The 22,072-nt window shown below is 33.8% G+C and overlaps 1 protein-coding gene across 6 annotated transcripts in view; it reads right to left on the bottom strand.

The window, feature by feature from the left end:
- Positions 1-6,632: 6,632 nt before the first annotated feature.
- The window catches only part of LOC118185495 (extracellular serine/threonine protein CG31145-like), a 43,114-nt gene continuing 27,674 nt past the window's right edge, over positions 6,633-22,072 (bottom strand). For 5 of the 6 annotated variants that reach the window (XM_035355355.2, XM_085820007.1, XM_035355356.2 and 2 more), the window contains 3 exons: positions 16,204-16,494; positions 11,121-11,202; positions 6,633-7,295 (listed from right to left, as the gene is read on the bottom strand). In XM_035355355.2, coding sequence (XP_035211246.1) covers positions 6,995-7,295; positions 11,121-11,202; positions 16,204-16,494 — 674 coding nt within the window. In that variant the 3' untranslated portion in view covers positions 6,633-6,994. The remainder of the gene's footprint in view (positions 7,296-11,120; positions 11,203-16,203; positions 16,495-22,072) is intronic. The other variant, XM_085820008.1, reaches the window with a different exon arrangement.

Genomic DNA, 22,072 nt, shown 5'->3' with positions numbered 1-22,072 from the left:
GGATGTCCTGTTCAAGTCGTAATGTCCCGGAATATATGAAGATCTCCTGAGGATGTTGTTTCTCAGATATTTTCAATACTTACTTTTTATGGAAGCTCATATCTGAAAATATTAAAGTAAAGACCGCATGCAAGTCATGTTATAAGAATCGGAATCTTACTCTGTGGATTACCTATTCTGCATATGAAAATTTAATGCTGTAAGTATTAAGCAATAATATTTTCAAATTTTTGTTGTTGTTTCACAGTGCCTAGTGATCAGAGCACTTTCTTACAAATTATAGGCACGTGTTTTCAGCCGTTTTAAGTTTCATATTGAAAGTGTGTTTACGATTAAATTCTAATTGCTACATAATATATTTTGTAAACATTATTTTAGATACTTTTCTAATATCTTTGAACACAAATATTATTTACGTTACAGGTTAGCTCAGAAAATCTTTCACGAAGACATTTATGCTATGAACAGATGGGCATGATGTACATCCATGCCTTATCTGGCATTCGAACTTGAGCCCTTCTTTACGGCAATCAGTCACTAATAACTTACTCGTCTCTGAGGCACTAATCAGAAATATCAAGTTATAAAAGTATTCTATTTAATTCACCGATAGTTATTAGCATAGAAATAACTATACTTTGAAACCGCAAAAGAAAAAAATACTTTTTGATCTTTTACACTATTATATTAGCAATGAATGATGTTTAGTGCTGTGCAGTAAGAAGTAACAATATTTTTTTTTTTAACAAACGAAATTTTAGTTTACAGACGCAGTTAAAAACTAGTCTGTACGAGGTTTAACTTGCTTTAATTTGAATTTATAAACATAAGAATAATTTTATTGGGCTAAAACATTCATTGCAGTTTCTTCGTTCATTTTCTGGTAAGTTCTTTAATAAAAGAGAATTAGTCTTTCAAAGCGACTGAGGTAAGAAATAACTTATAATTTACCTTTCTGTAATAGGAAAATGAGGTTTAAGAATGGGAAGAACTAACATTAAGTTCTTACTCTCCTCAAACCTCACTTTGACCACTCTTTAACCATACAAATATTCGGTCTTTGCTAAACAAAGCGCGAAAAAAATATATCCAGCGCTCTGCAGTCTGATACGTTATGCCGGCAATGCTACATGACTCCTCATAATTTTGCAATAATTACTGCTTTATTAATTTATTTGTAACATCCAGAAAATGCAATAAACACGTTTCTTCAAGGTATATAACACAAAGTTAAATGTTGTTATGAAAACTCAAAATTAGATAACGGATTAAATAGATGTTCAAACTTTAAATTAAAATGATTTAATTTTTAAATTAAATGCGTTCTTTAAACTCAGCAGTTTTATTACTTTATTTTATACTATAAATAACAATTGAAATTGAAAACCTTAAATCTTTAGTTACCATCATTATCATTGTCCGTAAAACTGCTTCTCAAATTTTCTTTGCTTTTGAGAAACCGAGCTCCGCTCAGAATGTAACACCTCTAAGCACTTTTTATATAGCCGATGCCCCAAGAAGATTTCTTTTTTGTTAACGTGGCAGATTTATGTGTCAGACCTTCCCTTCTTTGTATCCTCCTACAAGGGAAACCATGGAGGTAGGAACCATGATCCCTTCACAACAAATGACACAGAATACCCCCAACGGTTTTAATTGCTTCGTAATAGTGATATCCTTGAAGAACCCCACAAAGTGGAAAGTACACGCACTTACTTTCTGATTTCTAGAATTCAGCTATTCTGCTAAACTTTAATAGCGTTACACTGAGAGAGTGTGAAAAGTAAGTTTTAAAATTTTTCCTTTATTCTACAAAAATGATCAGAACTAAAAAAAATTATCTCAGATATCTAAAAGACGGATTTATAACAGAATAAATCAACGTATATTATCGCATTCGTCAGAAGATGAAGTAGCATTTAATTATGAAAAAAGCCTGTGTCGAATTTTCGCGCTAGCAAATATTCTTAAGTTCCATTTCAAACTGTGATTCGGAATATGAACTTTTATGTCTCAAGAAGAACTGACTGATGACGATTACCAGAACGATTATCCCATTTTAAGGAATATTCCAAATATAGAACTAATAAATATTCCGTTAGACTTTATGCCCCTTGTGTGCTTAGAAGTAGTACAAAAAATGATTACTATTAGGATAGGCGGAGGCACCTTACAAGCACGATTACCACATAAAAATGTTAAACCAATTTTTTAAAAAAATGACCAGTTTTTAAAGCCTTATGTATCAATTGAATTTGCAAGAAAACCAAGGAACCAACATTAAAAGAATTGAAACACTGGAAAGCTACAGAATACCGTCAATTTTAACTGTACACTAGCCCACTTATTTTTTTAAAAAAAATTTAACAAAAAGCTATATGATCATTTTTTACTACTTCATATTTCGATTAGACTCTTATGCCAAATACAGAATCAGACGGCAATTGATGAATACGCACAGTCTCCATTAAAACTCTTCGTAGTAAATTTTGGGCTTTATTATGAAAAACAGTATATTTCTCATAATGTTCACGTCCTACTGCATATTCACGTCCTGCATATTTGAGAAGATGTAAAAATGTTTGGGCCGTTAGATAATTACAGTGCATTCAAATTTGAAAGCGGCCCACCAGCGGCCGAGCGGTAAAGACGCTGAACACTGGTAGTTCGGTCCGAGGTTCGAATCCCGCGAACGGGCTGGCTGCATGGGCGTTTTCGTGGTTTTCCCCATGTGTAACGTGTATACGAGCCAGTTTCCCTTAGAAAATCCTCCACGAAAGGCATCCCTCCCCTTAAACAGATAGCCCTAGTGTGCTTTGCCATAATTAAATACACCACACCAAATTTGAAAGCTATATATCTTCTATAAAAAAATTGATTAGAAAAATCTTCCGCTCCATTACAGCAAATAGCAAGACGAACTCCTGAACTGTTTAATCATATTGTAGCCATGTGAATAATGATTCAATCAACGTAACCGACTTAAGATCAGAATTTCAAAATTTACACACATCTGGTCCACTACTTAAAGGTTACTAAATGCTTAATTTTATTATTGAATTTTGAATACAAATTAACTGAAGTCAGAACTGAATTTGTAGAATAATTTATATATCGAAGAATTCAGTTTTGGGCTATTGAATGGTTAAAAATTTTCTCTTATAATATTTTGTATTAATAATTCATTTCAAGTCTCTTTCTCAGTTTTAGATATATTCACAAATTATTAAATAAATTGAAATTCAAATTAGAAAAATAAATTGTATAAATATTCTTAACATTTCTTATTTTTCCATAGTAACCATAGATGGAGGACCTGAGACTATTTGTGGAAAATAAGCAAGTTTCAGGTTATCACAACACCTTCACACAGTTACACTGGAATATAAAGAAGATTTCTAGGGATATACTGGGATGTAACATTAAGCAGTTGAGAGTATGTATTTAAGAGGTTAAAGGGATATTGTAACTAGTATTTCAAATTCTGATAACATCCCATACGCTGTCGGTGGGACCTAGACAGGATGTCCTAAGGATATACTGGGATGTGACATAAAGTTCTCAGGAGGATGAGTTTAGGAAGAAACTGGGATATTACGGGATGTCCTGAGGATGTAGTAAGTAGGACTTTAAATTCTAATAACATTCCATACGCAGTCGATGGGACATAGATAGGAGTTTCTTAGGATATATTGAGATGTGTTTAGGAGGTTAGTGGAATATCCCGGTATGTCCTGAGGATGTAGTAAGTAGGAGTTCATATCCTAATAACATCCCGTAAGCTGTCGATGGGACTTATTAGTTAGGATGTCCTGAGGATGTACTAAGATGTGACATTAAGCACTTGAGGAGATGTCACATTGAGGAGGTGTTTAGGAGGTTTACGGGATATTCCGGGATGTTCTGAGGATGTGCGCATATCCCGCGAGCAACATCCTCGGGATATGCCAAGGATGTTTTTGTGCTATGTGGGTTGTTTCATTAGTATCAAGTTTAGCTGTTCTCACGGCATAGGAAAATTCGTTGATGAGGCTACATTTGCTTATAATTTCTCCCGTTTGGCCCTTTCAGATAAATTACTGTTTCCCTTATAAGCTCAATCAAAATGGGCCTTCGAACTTATTAAAAACTTCTCCACCTTTTATTCCGGTGCCATGAAACAGAATGCTTAATTTTCAAGAATTTAGCTCCCACCTTAAAATCAAATTCCCGCCTTTTCTTATCACAACAAAACTTTTTTTTTTTTTTTTTTTTTTTCGCTCTGGCCATATACGAAGTTCGGCTTTCCTCGTGCAGTAGTTTTTGGATGCCTGTAATCTTAAATTCCATAGATGACTATTGAACAGAAAAAGTTCATCTGGGGACGTAATTAACTATCTGCCAGGAAAAAATTCAGTTTGTGTCTTCTCGGTAGTATCATGTTTGATTGTCCTCAACTTCATTCAAATAGCTATCTCAGGGGTTTATGATAATATTTTACGTAGTTGCGAATGATTTTAACTACACTGCTATTCATCTATTCAGTAATATTTGATTGCGGAAGATACGGAACCAGTTTGAAATTCTACATGCCAAATCAGGAATATAAATTCTCAATGTCTGGCCAAACAAACTGTTTTCCGTTGTTTGAAATTACTTTTAATGGGCCTCCTGTCATTTAAAGTATTTATAAAAAAAATCTGAAACAATTTTAGCGAAAGCTCTTTTGAGGGGAACTATTTTTACCAACTTCGAAAAAGATCCGCGATTAACAGCAAATATCTATTTTTACTTCCTTGTACGAAGTAAACGTACTGTAATCACAAAAAATTCCAGATACCATATTTCAACGAAAATCTCCATTTTGACCGCTATCAAATGTAATTTAACGATGTTTTTGGGGTGACATCTGTAAGTATGAACAGAATAAAGGACTCTTTTTCTCCGCAAAAATTATAAAACTGATTTAAAATGGATTCAGAAGAGATTTTTTCGTGGCGTCTGTACGTACGTGCGTGTGTCTCGCATAACTCAACAACGAGTAGCCTCAGAACCTTGAAATTTTGTATATAGGACAGCTATAGGATGCAGTTTGAGGCAATCAGCCGCACCAAAAGTAAATAAATATATATATATACATATACCCACTCTGTTACTCGGCTCCGTGAGCTCAGCTTTTTTTATTCTTATGTGTTGGTAAATTGTGAATTTTTTGCTTTAAAAATGATTTAATTATGTTCTTCTTATCTTCCAGTTAAGGTTTTTATGCTTTTAGTTAACTTGCTTGTAATATTTGCAGAATTATCAACAATTTAAAAGTTGTTTAAGTGCGGTTAAGCATAATTTTTTACTATAGCAGCCATATTGGTTTACATTTGAAAGTTAGCAAAATAGTGAATTTGTTGCCAATCTAAAGAATGTAAGCTTCGCAAAAATAACTGTTTCTTTTTTATTTGTCTAATTTCTTTTATACATCGTTTTAGATTTATTGTAGTATTTGGATAGAACATGTGGCAGCGACTACGTAATTCTTCAGATGATATAATTTTTGCGCATTCTGAGTAAAAAAATTAATGAGATGTAACGCTGTTAAGTGAAACTAGCGCCAGAGTGTCGCTATAATAAATAAATACAGTAAATTTTAAAGAGTGCATTTATTCTATCGTGATATATGTGCTTTATTATATTGTGGTATATGTGCTGTCGGCGAAGTAGATTTGATTCAATTCAATAAGTTTAAACGAAATGCAATAAATAATGCGTATAATTTAATATTTCGTGCAAGAAAGTCATGTGGTGGAAGATTTTTATTATTTTCACTACGTGAGTATGGTCCTATTAAACCTATTATTAGTTAAAGTAGCTTTTATGCTATTTAGATACCAGGCCAGACTGCGACTAACATCGTAAACTAACTGGCAAATGGTTACAGAACTTGACGTATTGATTAATAAAATTTTGTAATTGTGAACGATAGACAGATTCTCAAACTTGCAACTCCGTTTTTCTTATTCCGAGATCGCCTGCTATTGGCCCATCATGCAATTTTAGCAAAATATTCAACCTCAAACTTGCTGAGATAACCAGGCTTAATTCAGTACTTTTTTTTGTTACTTTAGAGTAAAACAAAAGAACCGAATTGTCGATTGAGCTTTTATTTTAATTGTAATCACGTAATTTTTTGCCGGTTTAAAAATTTTTTAAATGATCTCGATTTACCTTTTTAATAATGTGATACCTGATAATGTGACTTCAGCAGGGTGTAAAATTCCAGGGAGATTTGTGTCGCAGTCTGGTTTTACAAATGTGAATGTGCCCGTTTGGAAATCCGTAAACTTTTTAGTAACAGGAAAATTTATATGTTCCAATATCTGTTACCTAAAGCGCATGAAAATGCTATTTCTTTCTGACAATTTTTTTATGGTAAAGCATAGTATGAAAAATATTTACCATAAACAATTTTATTCTATGGTAAAGCATAGTAATGTGAGAATTTACTGTTAACGCAACACCCTCTCCAATTTTTTTTAATGAGCCAAGTCCGCATTAAATTATTTCTTTCATGAGTACTGGAGATGGTCTCTTACGAATTTAAAGCATCTTACATATACAGTGAAGAAATAAGCATAGTAATGTAAATAAGAACATTAGGATTTTCCTAAAAACTTTGTTTCATTTTATTAATAGTTATATATACTTTAAAAAATTAACAGTTGAGATGAATGAATACATCTGAATTTTCTGCCTTTCGTTACTAGGCCTTTGGAAGTTCATACATACACTGATGCCACTGGCTTATGATAATAACAACAATGATTTATTATTAATTTGTACTTGTTGAAAGATGGGAACGTGGAACTGCTCAGAAATTGTTCAGAAATACCTGAATACTTCAGAATAATTTACAGATGAACATGATTTTGATCTTTTTTTAGACACATAATAGCTGTGACAAAATAAGTCAAGTATTCATTATTTTAATCAAAAGGTTATTTTCATTCATATATTTCCCCACTTAAAGGCCAACTGAAACTTCTACAGTTTCACTGTAAAATATTTCTTCTGGTGTATTATTCTGGAAACATTCTCTTAAAACTTTGAGAATTATTTCGAGCCTTCGGTCTAAAGCTCGAAGGTGCTTTTCAAGAAGAATAGGGTTCAAAGGATCCTTGTATAGTGAACATCTCATTAGTGTAGACAACTTTGCTGGTCCATGATGAATTTCCAGTAAGCGGCTGAATGTCGAAAAATGAATGAAGCAACACTGATACAGAGGAGCTAAAATGGATATTTCGTCATGATTAGACTTCCCAAATCTGAAAATAAATCAATTTCTGAAAGTTCAAATTAGAATATACAATGGATGCACAGAACTGAATATCAAAACTAAGACTATAAACCACATTATTATTAACTATTTTTCATAAACCATTGCAGGATCCACCAGCCGCCAACCGATCAAATCGCGAACACTGGTAGTTCGTCCCAGGTTTAAATCCCATCGAACGGTCTGGGTACAGGAGTTTTCATGGTTTTAAATGTAACGTGTTCACGAAATAGTTTTCCTAAGAAAGTCCTCCACGAAATCATCTTTGCTTTAGGCAGATAGCCCTCACGTATTTTGCTACAATTCGAATAATCGTTTCAACTATTGTAGATTTGATGATTTTTTTTATATGTACTAGCTGGAATGTAAACTGCCTAGACTCGTTAGAAGCATTATATATATTTTCCTTTCTATAATAGCTATTTTAAATGTCTATATGCGCAAATGGCTAGTTTAATAAAAATTAGTGATACATTTTATTATGATAGTACAATGCTTTTTAATGAAATTCACCGTCTCAAAAATGTATTTCTTTAGTCCCTTATAACAAAAAGCAACTGAAATTAGGTGGTCAGATAATTGTTTATTCAGGGTCACTTTAGATAATTTCAGGACTCACAGCATTTTGGGAAAAACAAGGCCCCTTAAGAAGGTTTCCTTTAAAATTGCATTTTCTATAGCAGATTTTTATTGCTTGATTTATTACCACTACTCATTTTACTTCGAAAACAAAAAATATAGGCACTTATGAAATATATTTTGTATATTAACTATTTACAATATTTCTTAATTTTCCATATACAAATTATGTACATTATGTATGTTAACATATCAAATATAATACAAGTATAGAGAAATAAAGTGTAATGTGATACTTTTATAATGTTAATTAAAGTGCATAATATTCGTACTTTCATTAGAAGAACTCTAAAAAAAATCTTGTATATTTTATCTAAATTAAACAATTACAAAATATCTACCATTTTCGATGTGTAGAGTTTTAAAAAGTGTAAAGAAATGAACCTACAGAATTTATTATATTTTACAGCACGCTTCTTACAGTCCTTTCTAGATTTTGCTGTGCAATATACATTCATGTCCATAAATTAAGGATAATTCGGAGTCACGCGGAAATCGAACTCTAAAATAAATATATCACCTGTAAAATCACTACACACATCTTCAAGAATCATACGCAAATTTCAGGAAGTAACCAGATGACACCGATGGTATGTGACAATGACGAGAGTGTAAGAGAGTGATATATAAAGAATACAGGCAAAGAAGTAAAATTGTTCGCAGGTGCTTTATAAGCATTTCAGTGCAATAACCTAATAGTTATGACACAAAGAACGCATTTGGATGATCTTTTACGTGGTAGAATTATCGGCCGTCTGGAATGTGGGCGTACCCAACTGGAAGTATCAGACGAACTTGGAATTGCCCAGAGTGTCATCTCCAGGCTTTGGCAACGATTCCAAGATGATGGTAATGTGAGTAGACGTTACAGCATAGGTCGCCCCAGAGTTACAACACCGGATGGGGACCGGCCAAAAGAAACAGGCGAAGCACAGCCTCAGACCTGTCTCGTCAGCTCTCTTCAGCCACTGGTACGACAATTTCAAGGCAGACCGTGTACAGACGCTTAGGGCAGATTGGTCTATATGCTCGTAGACCTGTCAGATGCGTTCCACTTACTGCAACTCACTGTCGCCTGCGGTTAGCCTGGAGAAGAGAGCATGGATTGTGGACACCGCAACAGTGGGCTTCCGACGAGTCCAGGTTTAGCTTGCAGTCTGATTCTCGCCGGACTTCCATATGGAGAACTCCAGGTACCGTTACCACCAAGAAAACATCATTGAACGACACCGTTAGGGTGGTACAGAAGTGCTCGTTTGGGGTGGAATTATTCTGGGTTCCAGAACTGACCTGCATGTTCAAATTGGAACCATGACAAGCCAAATCTATCGGGACGTCCTTCTGGAACAACATGTACGTTTGTTTCGGGGCGCCATGGGCGCACAATTTGTGTTTATGGATGACAACGCCCGTCCTCACCGTGCAAACATCGTAAGCGAATGCCTTCAGTCGGAGGATATGCCCCGTATGGACTGGCCAGCATTCTCAACGGACTTGAATCCAGTAGAGCACGTGTGGGACATGCTTGGCCGACGAGTTGCAGCCCGTCAACCTCCTCCTGCATGTCTACCGGAACTTCGGAGAGCATTGCTTTTTGAGTGGTGTAATATCCCCCAAGATAAGATCAATAATTTGATACTCAGCATGCCTAGGCGTTGTACGGACTGTATTGCATCGTCTGGGAGACATACAATGTATTAACAATCGTACCAACCATGTAATATTGGTTTTTTGTAAATAGGTGTTTTTTGTGATTTGCTCCAGGGAGAAAAAATCGATAATTTTTTTAATAATATCTAACATATAGCATCTTTATTTGCTCTTTAGCTTTTGTTTAATAAATAAGCTTTACAAATAAGTCAAATTTGTTTTGCTTCTAACTCTTCCTTTGCCTGATTTTGCATTATCCTTAGTTTATGGACATGAGTGTAGTTAAATCTGCAGCCTGATATATTTTTTAAATTAACATTTATCACTTTTCATAAAAGTTGCCTTGAGCCTTCACAGGTTTGTTATATAAAAAAAGTATAGGATATTTATTTTTTTTAAATATTTTTTTTCTTTTTAAATTTTATTTGGTTACGGAAAATCATGCTCGGGCTACCTACTTTACGTTGTATGTGGGATAAACGTCCATGAAATCAACCCGTTCTTCTGGAAATAAACCAGGTAAAACTATCAGCGTTCAGAGACTTCATAAATGCAGAAAATGAAGTAAGCAATCTTTGTAACTTTCTGCGAAACTTAAGATAAACTTTAAAGTTGTTTTCTTTTCCTGTTTCTTTTACTCAAAAGTGTTAACCGTGTATAGATATTTTTCTGTTAAAGGAAAACTCCTTTAACAAGACATATGTTCATAAAACTGGCACAAGCTAGTATCAAGGGATATATGTAACACCACAAAGTCTAACTTATCTATAGAAGGCTCTGTTTCTTTAAACCACCTCATTACCTCCATTATCATTTTTGGTACATTTTGCTCTTTCTATAAAATATGTTTTTAATTTATTAATTAAAATTTTATTTATTTTTCCTAATTTTTATCTTCTAAACTCATGCAATTTTTTCGATTTTGCTGATGTACTTTGCGTCGTGACTCCTCTTATAGCCTATACGCTAATTAATATTCTCTTGAAATAAAGACGTATGTACTTGTCAACGACCTATAAGAAGCTCTAATTACTAGCAGAACGTCTTTAATTATTGTGGAAGAGATACGTGTACTGGGCCTTATAGAAATTAGTAGAAATATTTTACTAAAATCAACAATCTGAGATAGAATTTGGAATAAATTTTAAATACAAGATAAAGTATTTCTCTCACATTTTTTCATATAAAATTTTGTCGAAATATTGTATTGAATTATGCTTATAAGTTTGGTCATAGCAACTTCTTATAAAACTTTATTTATAACATGAAAATAATTAATAATTAATTTAAAATATTTGAGCGCATTATAAAACTGTGCTCAATTCAGTTTTTAACTGGCGTTTGTTTTAAAAAGAAATATGCACTGCATGATGCGAACCTGAAGAAAATCTCCGTAGCGCATAAGTTTTATGAATTTTAAATTTTTGTTCAAAGATTTTTTACCGTAAACCACGATGTCAGTCTTAGAACATATTTTGATTATTTTTAAATTGCGATGTTCATTTTGCACTTATTAGATACATACCCTCTCCCGTGGTCTAGATGCAAAATATAGCTGTCATTTCCAAAAATCTTGAATGTCTCATAATGATGGCGATCCATATTTCCTATATGAGAAGCGAGGAAAAACTCAAGTAAAGTATTACCTTGAACTCAACTACTAATACTGAGACGTAAAAGTTATAAACGAGGGTGAATAACAAAAGCATAAATCAAAACAAACAAACAAAAAAAAAATAGTAATGACAATAAAAATTTAACAAAAATTTTCAATTGATAAACGCAATGGAAAGAAACGACATAAAATTTCAAGTCATAAACTATTAATTAAAAGGATTTTTAATTCTTGTTTCTGTTTAAAAATGAATATTGTTGTGGCAAATACTGTTATTTTAATAATCAGCTATAATGAAGGAATATATTTTATTTTTCTATGGATGTTTACTGTTTATCAGTTACGATATCTAACTTGCATTCAAATTGCATTCTAAAAAAGAACTATTGTTAAATACCAAATGTAGATTCTGATTTTATGTTACGAAATGACTGAATTATTTTAAACTGCAAGGAGAATAATGTAGAATGGTAATGAAATAAGAGTATTGTTAATATATAAATAATTCTGCTTTGTACAGCATCTGTATTTTAATTCTGGCTCTTTCCTCTTGATAACCAGAAGCCAACTATTTTCAGAGTCCCAATAATAGCGTGTATGGGTGAAGACCTTTTGATTTAAACTTTGAAGAAACATTAGGCTATTTTGAAGCAGAAGTCATGAAAAGTGAGCAACGCCTTCGCCGGGACTCGAACCATGTGCCTCTCGAATACGCTCCAAGCATGCAGACCACTACACTACGAAGGAATGCTAAGAAGGCGGGAGAAATACCTTATAACTTGCTATTCTCCTTCTCCATATCTTTCCCAGAATTAATTTAATATAGTTACTTAATTAAATATTGCACTTCCAATAACGTTTCGAATTTATCATCATTAGGTTCTTCCCTTTGTCTCACTACTAACATTCTGGCAAACCTTTGGGACGCCAAATTTATATCCTACAACTTTTTAGGCCACTTTGGCAAGGTTTGTATGGAAATTTCACTATCAAGTTTGACCATTACGACGTTTAGAAGACTTTCACAGAAAATGGAAACCTTGAACTTAGATACCATGGGTTCACAGCAAAAATTGAATCACAGCGCTATTTTGATTTTTACAGGGTGTTGTTTGTAAGTTTCCTAAACTACAGAGAAGTTTCACTTTTTTCCTCTCTTAAATTGTTGAAGATGAATTTAAAAAGTGTTTAATATGTTTCTACGATAATTTTCTACAATAATGCTTTATATACCATTAAAACCTTTTTTTGCCACTGCGTTTTATTTTTTAATGGTAATTTTTATTTAAAAAAATTATATATATATATATATATATATATATATATTAGGGCGAGGATGTTTCACGTTGGGGTAATCTCAAACGTTTTGAGCTTTGGGTGTAAATATTGCAAATAATGTTTGTAAATAATGTTTCCATTTTTAGTTTCTTTTTACTGTTTATTTTTTCTTTAATTGCTCAAAAGGTCATGCGGAACGAAACATGATACAATTTTCTTGGATTGTTCAGGTTTTTATGTTTCAGATTATTACCCCTTGAGAAGTCAGTTTAAAACATGAAATATGAATAATCTAAAATGTATTATAAAATTTTAATATGATTGATAAGTACACTTTAAATAAGCTAAAAAAAGACAGAACAGAAAAAAAAATCTGAAAGCCTTCAAATTTTATATTACACCCAAAAGGGCGTTTTTTTTCATTTACACACACATATACGTTTCGAGAGCATTTGGGCTAAAATATTTAAAAATCAGCATATCTTATTATTTTCACAGTGCGAGAAAAATGCATACGTTCTTGCAGATTCTTCGTTGTTTAATTTCGAGACTAATAGCCATTCTGAGTTAACGCTCTTTTGAGCTAAACATTTAAAAAATAGTACGGGATTATCTTAACTTTTGTTCATGTTTTTAAAATTTAGTACATTTCTTTTAATTCAATTTTAGAATTTTAATAGGATGGTTAAATCTAATTCTAGTAAATTATTAATTTTATATAAAAATATATGTTTTACATGCAACAAACTGGAGAGGTTTATTGCATACATAGAATAATGATACTTGCAGACAGACGTAGTCGTAGATTCAACATATTTTATTGCAGAGTAACACAATTCTTTAGACGCATAATCTTATTCATACATCAACATAGGCGCGAATATGTATCCCACAATCATTGGAAACTTAAGATTTATTTTGGATCTTAAAACATACAATGAATGATAGAAAGAAGCCAGCGGTTACATGTTACTTTGAAGCAGAGAAGGGAGAAAGTGTATGAAGTATTCAGAAGAACTATGTGAGAGAGAAAAATGTTTTGGTTTCAATGGAAATCTTATTCAGTGATTGAACAATAGGTTTCTGCATTTCGGCGTTACGCAAGACCTTATTATGCGGATTAATTTTAAAATGACGCAGTTTACGTTGCTATGTTATAAATAGTTACCATTTTTAGGAAAGAAAGAGGAAGTACCCAAATTAAAATGAAGAATGAAGGGGATATTTCAAAATTAAAGTTAGCAGTCTGCTTTCATATTTTGTATCTTACATGCACATATATATACGTAATATATATATGTAAAATATGAAATATAGCTTTCAAATAATAAATAAATAGCCCTTTAACTTCCGTTTCATTCTAAAAATAATAGCAATAAATTTTTCTCCCTGCAGTTCTGATGCGCACCTACCGATGAAATCTGAACCCCAAATCCTGTACATTAAACTGCCATGTGATCTGAAATGGAATTCGGTATAAAAATGTCAACTGCGTCGCAACTCTCTCTTCTTCTCTTCGCTCGTCTCTTCGCTTTTCTCTTGCATCGTGTCCCTGCTTTGCATTGGTGCTAGCCTCGTGGAGTTTACTTTTCTAAATTAAGTGCATTGTTTAAGAAATCTGAGCTGTAGAAAAAAAGCAGGTGCATAGCGCTCCCTTAATGATAATGTGTATTATCAAAAAATAAAATTATGTGTAGAATTTACCGTTATGTGTGTCCTTCGAGTGTCATCTTGCAAACTACGCAACAAAGTCTTCAAGTTATGAAGCAGTCCTTTCTAGCGCCAATCCATTGCAAATCTCAGTAAGTCATCTTATTTCAATAATAACGCAGTTTTATTACATCTAATGGTGTAGCCGGTAGGATTCGAAAGGGAGACTACGCAGTTATTAGCTATTTTTACTAGATAGGTATACAAAGTACAGCTAATCTGTGACTGGTTAACTTTGTGTTTTAGTTCCATTTTTCGAGCAGCGTTATGTAATTTGGAATGATCTCGAATTTGGGAGAAAGGATAAACTAAGGGAGAGAGCACCAAACCTAGAATGCTAATTTTTGAGGTCGCCAATTATTCTTAAAACAGTTATCGTATTTTGTTATATCTTACACACATATATATATATATACATATATAATTAAAATTAAAATTAAATCAGAATCAAAGCAAGGCAATTCCCTAACAATATTAATTACAATCGTGGAAAAATTCATACATTGTAGCTAAACATAATCAAATTAATAAAAGAATTCATCATTAGAATAAACCCGAAAAATAAAAATGCAAATGGTAAAATAATAAAAATAAAAATTAAAACTGAATCTCCTGATTCCAATTTAATTTTAATTTTGAGTTATTTAAGTTTAATTTACTTCAATTCAATAGCAATAGCACAGGACATATAGCACAGGACATGTTTAATTTTTGTTTTTGTTTTGACATATTACTATGTTTTCCTCTGTTTCTTCTCTCTCTATTATTATTATTATTAGAAAAGATTTTTTATATACCGTTTCCAAGGAACATAAATTTAAATAATGCAATGAATTATTGGAATAAATTTGGGTCTGTATTTTAAGTATAAGTTATTTAGATATCTATTCTATTAAAACTATTTTAAATCGGAAAAATTCTAACTAGTAAAATTAAATAGTAAAACTTAAAGTACTTTAAAAGGTAGCCATTGTTATTGACCGTAGATGAATTGACTTGTCAAGGGGAACAAACCAATCCACACTCAAAATAACCAAATTAAGTGAGAGAGTTTCATCTTTTTTTTTTCCAAGTAAGGTTCAGATTAGTTGTTTTGCTAGAGGTAAATCACAAATCATCAAGAAACAAAACTCAAACCTGAGAATAATTAGTTTGCTTGAGCCAAAATAACTTGCCATAAACAAAACTGAAAATAAAAATGAGTGAGATTTTCGCTTTAATTTAAGCTTGTTAAGAAATGAATTAAGTGAGATTCTTACATTCTCCGACAGAAAAAAGTAGACTATCAAAAGTAAACACTATCAAAAGTAGGTATTTAAGTACAACTTTAGGTACAAATCGATGCCAGAAAGGAAATTTAAATTAATTTACTTATTTGGAAAATTTGAAACGAAGTGGCTGTAATTGTACATATACTCAGTGATTGGATGTAATAGTGCTGTATTTAGTGGGAGAAAGTTGACGTGTTGTACTTTATTTGAGATACTGAAGCGAGTTGGTTGGTTGGCGATAAAGTTGGCGAGTGAAACAAATTGTTTAGTTAAAGTTGTCGTTAAAGACTAGTTTCTTAGTAAACATTTTTTTACTAAACAGAAGAAATTAATTTATTTCTGGCTAATGGTCTAAAAAGCATAAGGAAGAAGGTATCTTCGCTGGCAAAGGGTTATTTACCAGAGAAACATGAAATAGGCCTATTGTAACTTGGTTTTAGTTATAAATATATATATATATATATATATATATTAAAATTATTTTAGTTATATATATATATATATATATAACTAAAATAATTTTTGATATAATTTTATTTTACAGTTATTTGATTTCATATCTTTTACTCAGCTTACGTGAAATATGAAATTAAATAAACCACATTTGCATGTAACAGCTTAGAAGAATTTCAGTAATTTAGAAATCAATGGTAATTTATAAAATAGTATGTAAAATTTAAATTTTTCATCCTAATTTATTCGCCTTGTATTAAATGATAAGTTTATCGGCTTACCTATAAAAAAGTCCAAGATTGAGGTATCAATAAGATCGGCAAGACGCTTAGTATTCCTGTACAGAGGGTTTTCACGAACGTCTTCGCAATAATCATTTCTTTTCTCCCACTCAGCTTTTCGACGTTTGTGATATGATCTTTTCCAAGGGTTCTTCCACGACCTTCTGCCACTTAATTTGTCGGGAGGCAAAAATGCTGCGAAACTGCCCTCTAGTGTGTCAGGACGTCCGCAGATGGCGTGGCCTGTACTACAGTAATAACTGCAGTGTCCATGAAAACAAATGTTCTGTGCTATAAAAGATAATCGCTGAGTTAATATACAAATGCAGAGAAGTCTTTATTTTTGAGGTATTCAAATTTGTGAAAAACAGATTCTTTCCATATTGCCTGGTTTTTAGGAATTAAGTAAGATTAAATAAAGTTCTTCAATTCTCTAACCATGCGATGACGATAATTATTTATAATTATGTAGACGTAATTTATATGAATAAAAAAAGTAGGCGGAAGGATATTCTGTTGAATTCAAGGATTGTTACAAAAATAAATGCCAGGTTTTAATTGAAAGAGAGCGCCAATGAAAAGTGAAAATCTGTGTTTTCTCACACGCACATCTCTCTTTCTGTCTTTCATGGGCGTTTTCGTGGTTTTCCCCATGTGTAACGTGTATACGAGCCAGTTTCCCTTAGAAAGTCTTCCACGAAGGCATCCCTCCCTTTAGGCAGATAGCCCTCGTGTGCTTTGCCATAAATTAATAATCCAATCCAATCCAATCTTTCGGTCTGTTTCTTTCTTTATACACATATGTAAGATAAAAATAAAGCAAACTTTTAAATTTAATTCACTATAACCTCTTTTATTTTCTATTTCATTTGGGAACTTCATCTATCTGTCCTAAAAATAGCACTGTAAGTCTAAACTGCGTCATTCACATTAATCATGCGATCTTACGTAACTCTTAATGCAGATGAACTTTTGACTCCTGAACTGAAAAACTGAAACTTCTGACTCCCTCCCTCCTTTCTATGAACTGATGCGTCACTTTTGCTTGTGCTTTCCCCCTTGGCCAAGCGTCTTTCTGCAATCATGTGTGTGCTGCTATATTCCCTTCTATGGCAATTATATCAAAATTGTAAACGTTCTTTAATAGGCACGAGTAGAGTGCCAAGTGAATTGTGACCACAAAATGAGAATTTAAATAAAAAAGGAATTTAATACGGCTCGACTGCTTCTTCTTCAAAAATGGATGGACGCTCTAAGCATCAAGTATCTACGCATCTACGTCTCAGCGTTCGTATTTCAATGCCTCCAAAATTGTTCTGCCATTACATTCTTCGGCCAGTTCTAATTATGAAGAAATCTACACGAGTTTGTTATTCTATTACAAAGTTATTCTATTAGTTTGTTATTCTATTATTATTCTATTACGAGTTTGTTATTCTATTATGTTATTACACAATGAATTATGGGAAAAGTCCTGTTTCACCGAAAATTTTAATGCAAGTTTGTGCCGCATTCATAATCAATTCTTTCATGTCGTTTCATCGAACCACAGTTTCATTACCTAGATATCACAGAAATTTTGAGTCTTGCTGTAGTACCATGATATCCTGGATATTCCACAGGGCAAGTGACCATATTTCCAGAGTTAACATTATTGAAATCAAGATAACATTAACATCATTGCATTATGAAACAAGGCTTGAGGCTCTGCAAACACTTTAGTTTTTTAATACAATAATGGGATGAAGATATCTTTTCAACGTTTTATCTTTCAGTTAGTCCAATAGGAACTAGCTAAGCAGGGTTAAATTAAATGACCGGCCTGGCCTACTTATATCCCCCTAATATATGTATTATCAGTGACCTGGGAACAACTTTCGAATGATGACCATGTGCATCCTATTTGTGTAGGCATTTACAACATCCCTCTGAAGCCGCCATGCAATGAGAAGGTTCTTTGACATCTTCAAGAAATGTTTCGAGCATGACCATGTATCACTGTTTCTGTGTCTTTTTTTAAAAAAAAACATGCTCGAAATATATAAGATCCCATTCTACAGAAATCTCATACCACACATTCACAGTGGCACTGTAAAAAAGCGTTGAAGCGTGTGGGCCTTTTAGAGTCTTGTATCAGTAACTCTGATCATGGATATTTATAATTTTACTTCAGCAATGTGGTATTACATCGAACAATGCACGATCCCAAACAAACTTCCTATTGTATTCTGGGCTCATTGTTATTGTCATTATACCTGTTCAGCGTTCAGAAACAGTTAGTCATTTTTAACTCAACCTGTGCTTAAAAATAAGTAATTTACTAAATTTCTGGGATTTCTAATAGAATGGAAATCATGAATATATTGAATGAACTTATAAAAAGTTTTAATTGTAACTAACTGCTTTAAAAAATATTTCATAGGTAAAACTACCCTAGAGAGTAAAATGTTTGACATGATTATATAGAATTAGTGAGATATGATATTGCAATCTTGTACGTTGAAGTTATATAAAAGTGTTGAAATCGATGCTTTATGTGAGGAAAAATAGACGAGAAACGCGTTTTTTCAGGTTACGACAAGCGATCAAAAAATTTAAAAGAAAGGGAAATAACGTTAAATAATAGCAGAGAATACAAGAGTTATTTCATGCATCTGTTTATTAAATCAGTTTAAGCTTTTTGTTATTTCTTAAGAGTTAATTATATCGTAGAATAATGAGATTTGCTTGCAGGTGTTTTGGGGCGTGGAAAATCATACTCATTTAGGGAACCCAAAGCCTTCCAATTGCTACTGATCTGATCGCTACAAAGACACATTAAAGAAATCTTTTATCTCATTATTAATATTAAGGTTTTAAAATATTAAGGTGTATTATATACTTTATTGTAAATTCTTTTGTCCCAGTTACTCTGAAAGAAGGATGCGTCAAAGGTTTCATAATGTTTAGTATTAGCTTCATAATAAGAATGGAAATTTCTAAGAATAATTTATTAATAATGCAAGGCACATAGGAACTAGCTTTATAAGAAGAGAAATAATCTAGTGAAGAACTTTCTAAGGGGAATCGACTCGTATTCACTATACGCTTAAAAAGTTTCATGAAAACTGTATCAACAGTCCATTTCTCTTCAGAATGGAGAACAGGAATGAACTATCAGTGTTTCACATCTCTAACTATTCGATCACTTATGCTTTCTTCCTAGTTGCGGAGATGTTTATTGTAATGTACAGGGTGATTATAATTAAAGTTTAAGTTTCAAAACGCTATAAAAAAAGAACCACTCATGAAAATGACGTCAAATTTGAAAGGAATGTTATTAAAGAAGGCGGAAAGCGTATGGCAGAAGAAAAAAATTAGTTTCAAAAGTGATCAACAGATGGCGCTGCAAGCGGAAGAAGACGTAAATTAAAATGTCAGTTAAATTTCAGTGTTATAAAGCCGCCAGGTACCAAGCTGTTCCTCTTCACCTCATTCTCTTAACTCCTACCACGTCAGACTTCCTACCGTCATGTGCCTACTGGGCTCTCCTTATGAGCTGGAAACAGCGCGCTACTCCAGCCATACTTGTTCGGATCGGCTGTTCCTCATTTCGCGTCTTAGACGTTCGCCATGGGTGTTTCACTGCAGGACCGCGCTCTGCTGGTAAAGCTGTATTACAAGAATGATGATTGTGCAAGAGTAGCTCTGCAAAAATTCAGGACACTGAAGGGTATAAAAGAAGGCGTTGGTCCAATGAGTGTCGTAGGTCTAAAGAAAATGATGCAAAAATTCGAAACGACAGGTTCGTTTGATGTGCAATCTGGTAGAGGGAGAAAACGAGTGCATTCGACGGTAGTTGAAGAAGTGGCCACAGCATTACAGGAGGGGTCGGCCGGTGGTGTGCAACCGTGCAGTGCACGAGGAATTGCCCGAACATTGGACAAGACTACGAGCACGGTGCTGAAAATTGTACGAAACATTCTGCAATGCTATCCGTACAAAATTGGCCATGTGCAGGAGTTGCTTCCGTCTGACCTGACAGCTAGGGAGACGTTTGCGTTAGAATTCCTGGCTCGCATGGAAGTGGATAATGAATGGCCGTGGAAATTTTTGTGGACAGATGAAGCCCATTTCCATCTGACAGGATACGTGAATACCCAGAATTGTCAAATATGGGCAACAGAAAATCCATTGGCAACGCACCCCGTACCACTTCATCCTGAAAAGGTCACGGTATGGTGTGGCTTTACGGCATCATTCATCCTACAACCATATTTTTTCGAGCAGACGGGTGCTTCCGGTCCTGTTACCGCAACCGTCACTGGTCAGAGGTATGCGTCTCTTTTGCTCAACCACGTGGATGTGTGGATGAAATCATTTTTATGCAAGATGGCGCTCCTCCGCACATTGCACATCCCGTGAAGCAGCTGCTGAGGCTCCATTTCGGAAATGCTCGAATTATCAGCCGTCATTTCCCTACAACCTGGCCGTTCCGATCGCCTGATCTTACTCCGTGTGATTTCTGGCTGTGGGGATATCTGAAGGATGTTGTGTTCCGTGCTCCAATTGCAAATTTAGCGGAATTAAAGGCACGCATTTCGCAACACATTCTGAACATCACCCCGGAGACATTGCGATCAGTTGTGGAACATGCTGTTTGTCGCTTTCAACTTGTTGCACACTACGGTGGACACCATATTGAACATGTTTTGCGCCAGTCTCGCGACAGTTACGAACTTCTTTGATGAATGGTTCTTATGCGGTATGTCGCCGCAAAACGCTTGAAACCGATTTGTCCCTTGCGATGTGATATGTACAGTCATGCAAATAAAATTATTCAACAAGTCTAATTTGTCAATGCGTTTTAATGTGTAACATCCACCTTAGCCGTTGTTTTACGAATCATTTCTCGTTTCTCGTCGTGATTCTGCTGCTTACAGCGCCATCTGCTGCTAACTTTTGAAATTAATTTTTTCTTCTGCCATACGCTTTCCGCCTTCTTCAATAACATTCCTGTCAAATTTCACATCATTTTCATCAATGGTTCTTTTTTTATAGCGTTTTGAAACTTAAACTTTAATTATAATCACCCTGTATTTTATATCTCCACAAAATATCATCCAATCGCAGACGGTCAGGAGACGTTTGCAACACTGTTTCCTTATCCGAATTTCTGAAATTTGGTACTTGGGAAGTATTTTGTAATTTTCAACTTTCAATCAATGAGTATCAGCGGTGCTTCTAACGAGGGGAAGAGAATTGAAACTATCGCCATGTTTGATATTATTAGAACAAATAAATACCATTCCTATATACGTATATTACTGAGAACAGAGTCTTGTTTCTTTGCCGTGTCTTCGAGCTCCCATCTACCTGACCCCCAACCATAGTCCAGTATACGTATCTACTCTTCGTCCCTAGGAAGCGAGTAAACTTGGCGATTTACCAGGTCTTGGCGAAATTATGACAGTATGCGCATGCCCAGGGAGGGACGAACCATCATCGTGATGAGATATCATATTTTTAATGTCAGTTTTACTGTATTGTCAGTTGTGCATGTATCAAATATTGTTATTGAAGTAGCAAATTTCATGTGAGATTGGTGGGGGCATTAAATAGAGAAAAATGGCTGTTCATTTTTAAGCAAAGTTCCGTATGATACATTTTCAGCCATTTTGAATTTGCTACACGAAGAGATGAAAGAATGAGACAACTTTACTTTCCTTTTGTGCATGCGCGTGTTGTCACAATTTCGCCAAGACCTGGTAAAATCGCCAAATATACTCCTGGGTGGCGTTTCCTAGGTACGAAGGGTAAATATGCATCCGGCATTAAGATCGCTGCGTGACTGCCTTGCTTTTCACAAAATCTTTGCTCAGTGCTCTGC

The sequence above is a fragment of the Stegodyphus dumicola genome, chromosome 7 (assembly GCF_044657685.1).
Source record: "Stegodyphus dumicola isolate Sdum_Otavi_A_Nest chromosome 7, ASM4465768v1".
NCBI classification, from domain to species: Eukaryota; Metazoa; Arthropoda; class Arachnida; order Araneae; family Eresidae; genus Stegodyphus; species Stegodyphus dumicola.
This window is presented reverse-complemented; position numbering and strand designations above follow the sequence as displayed.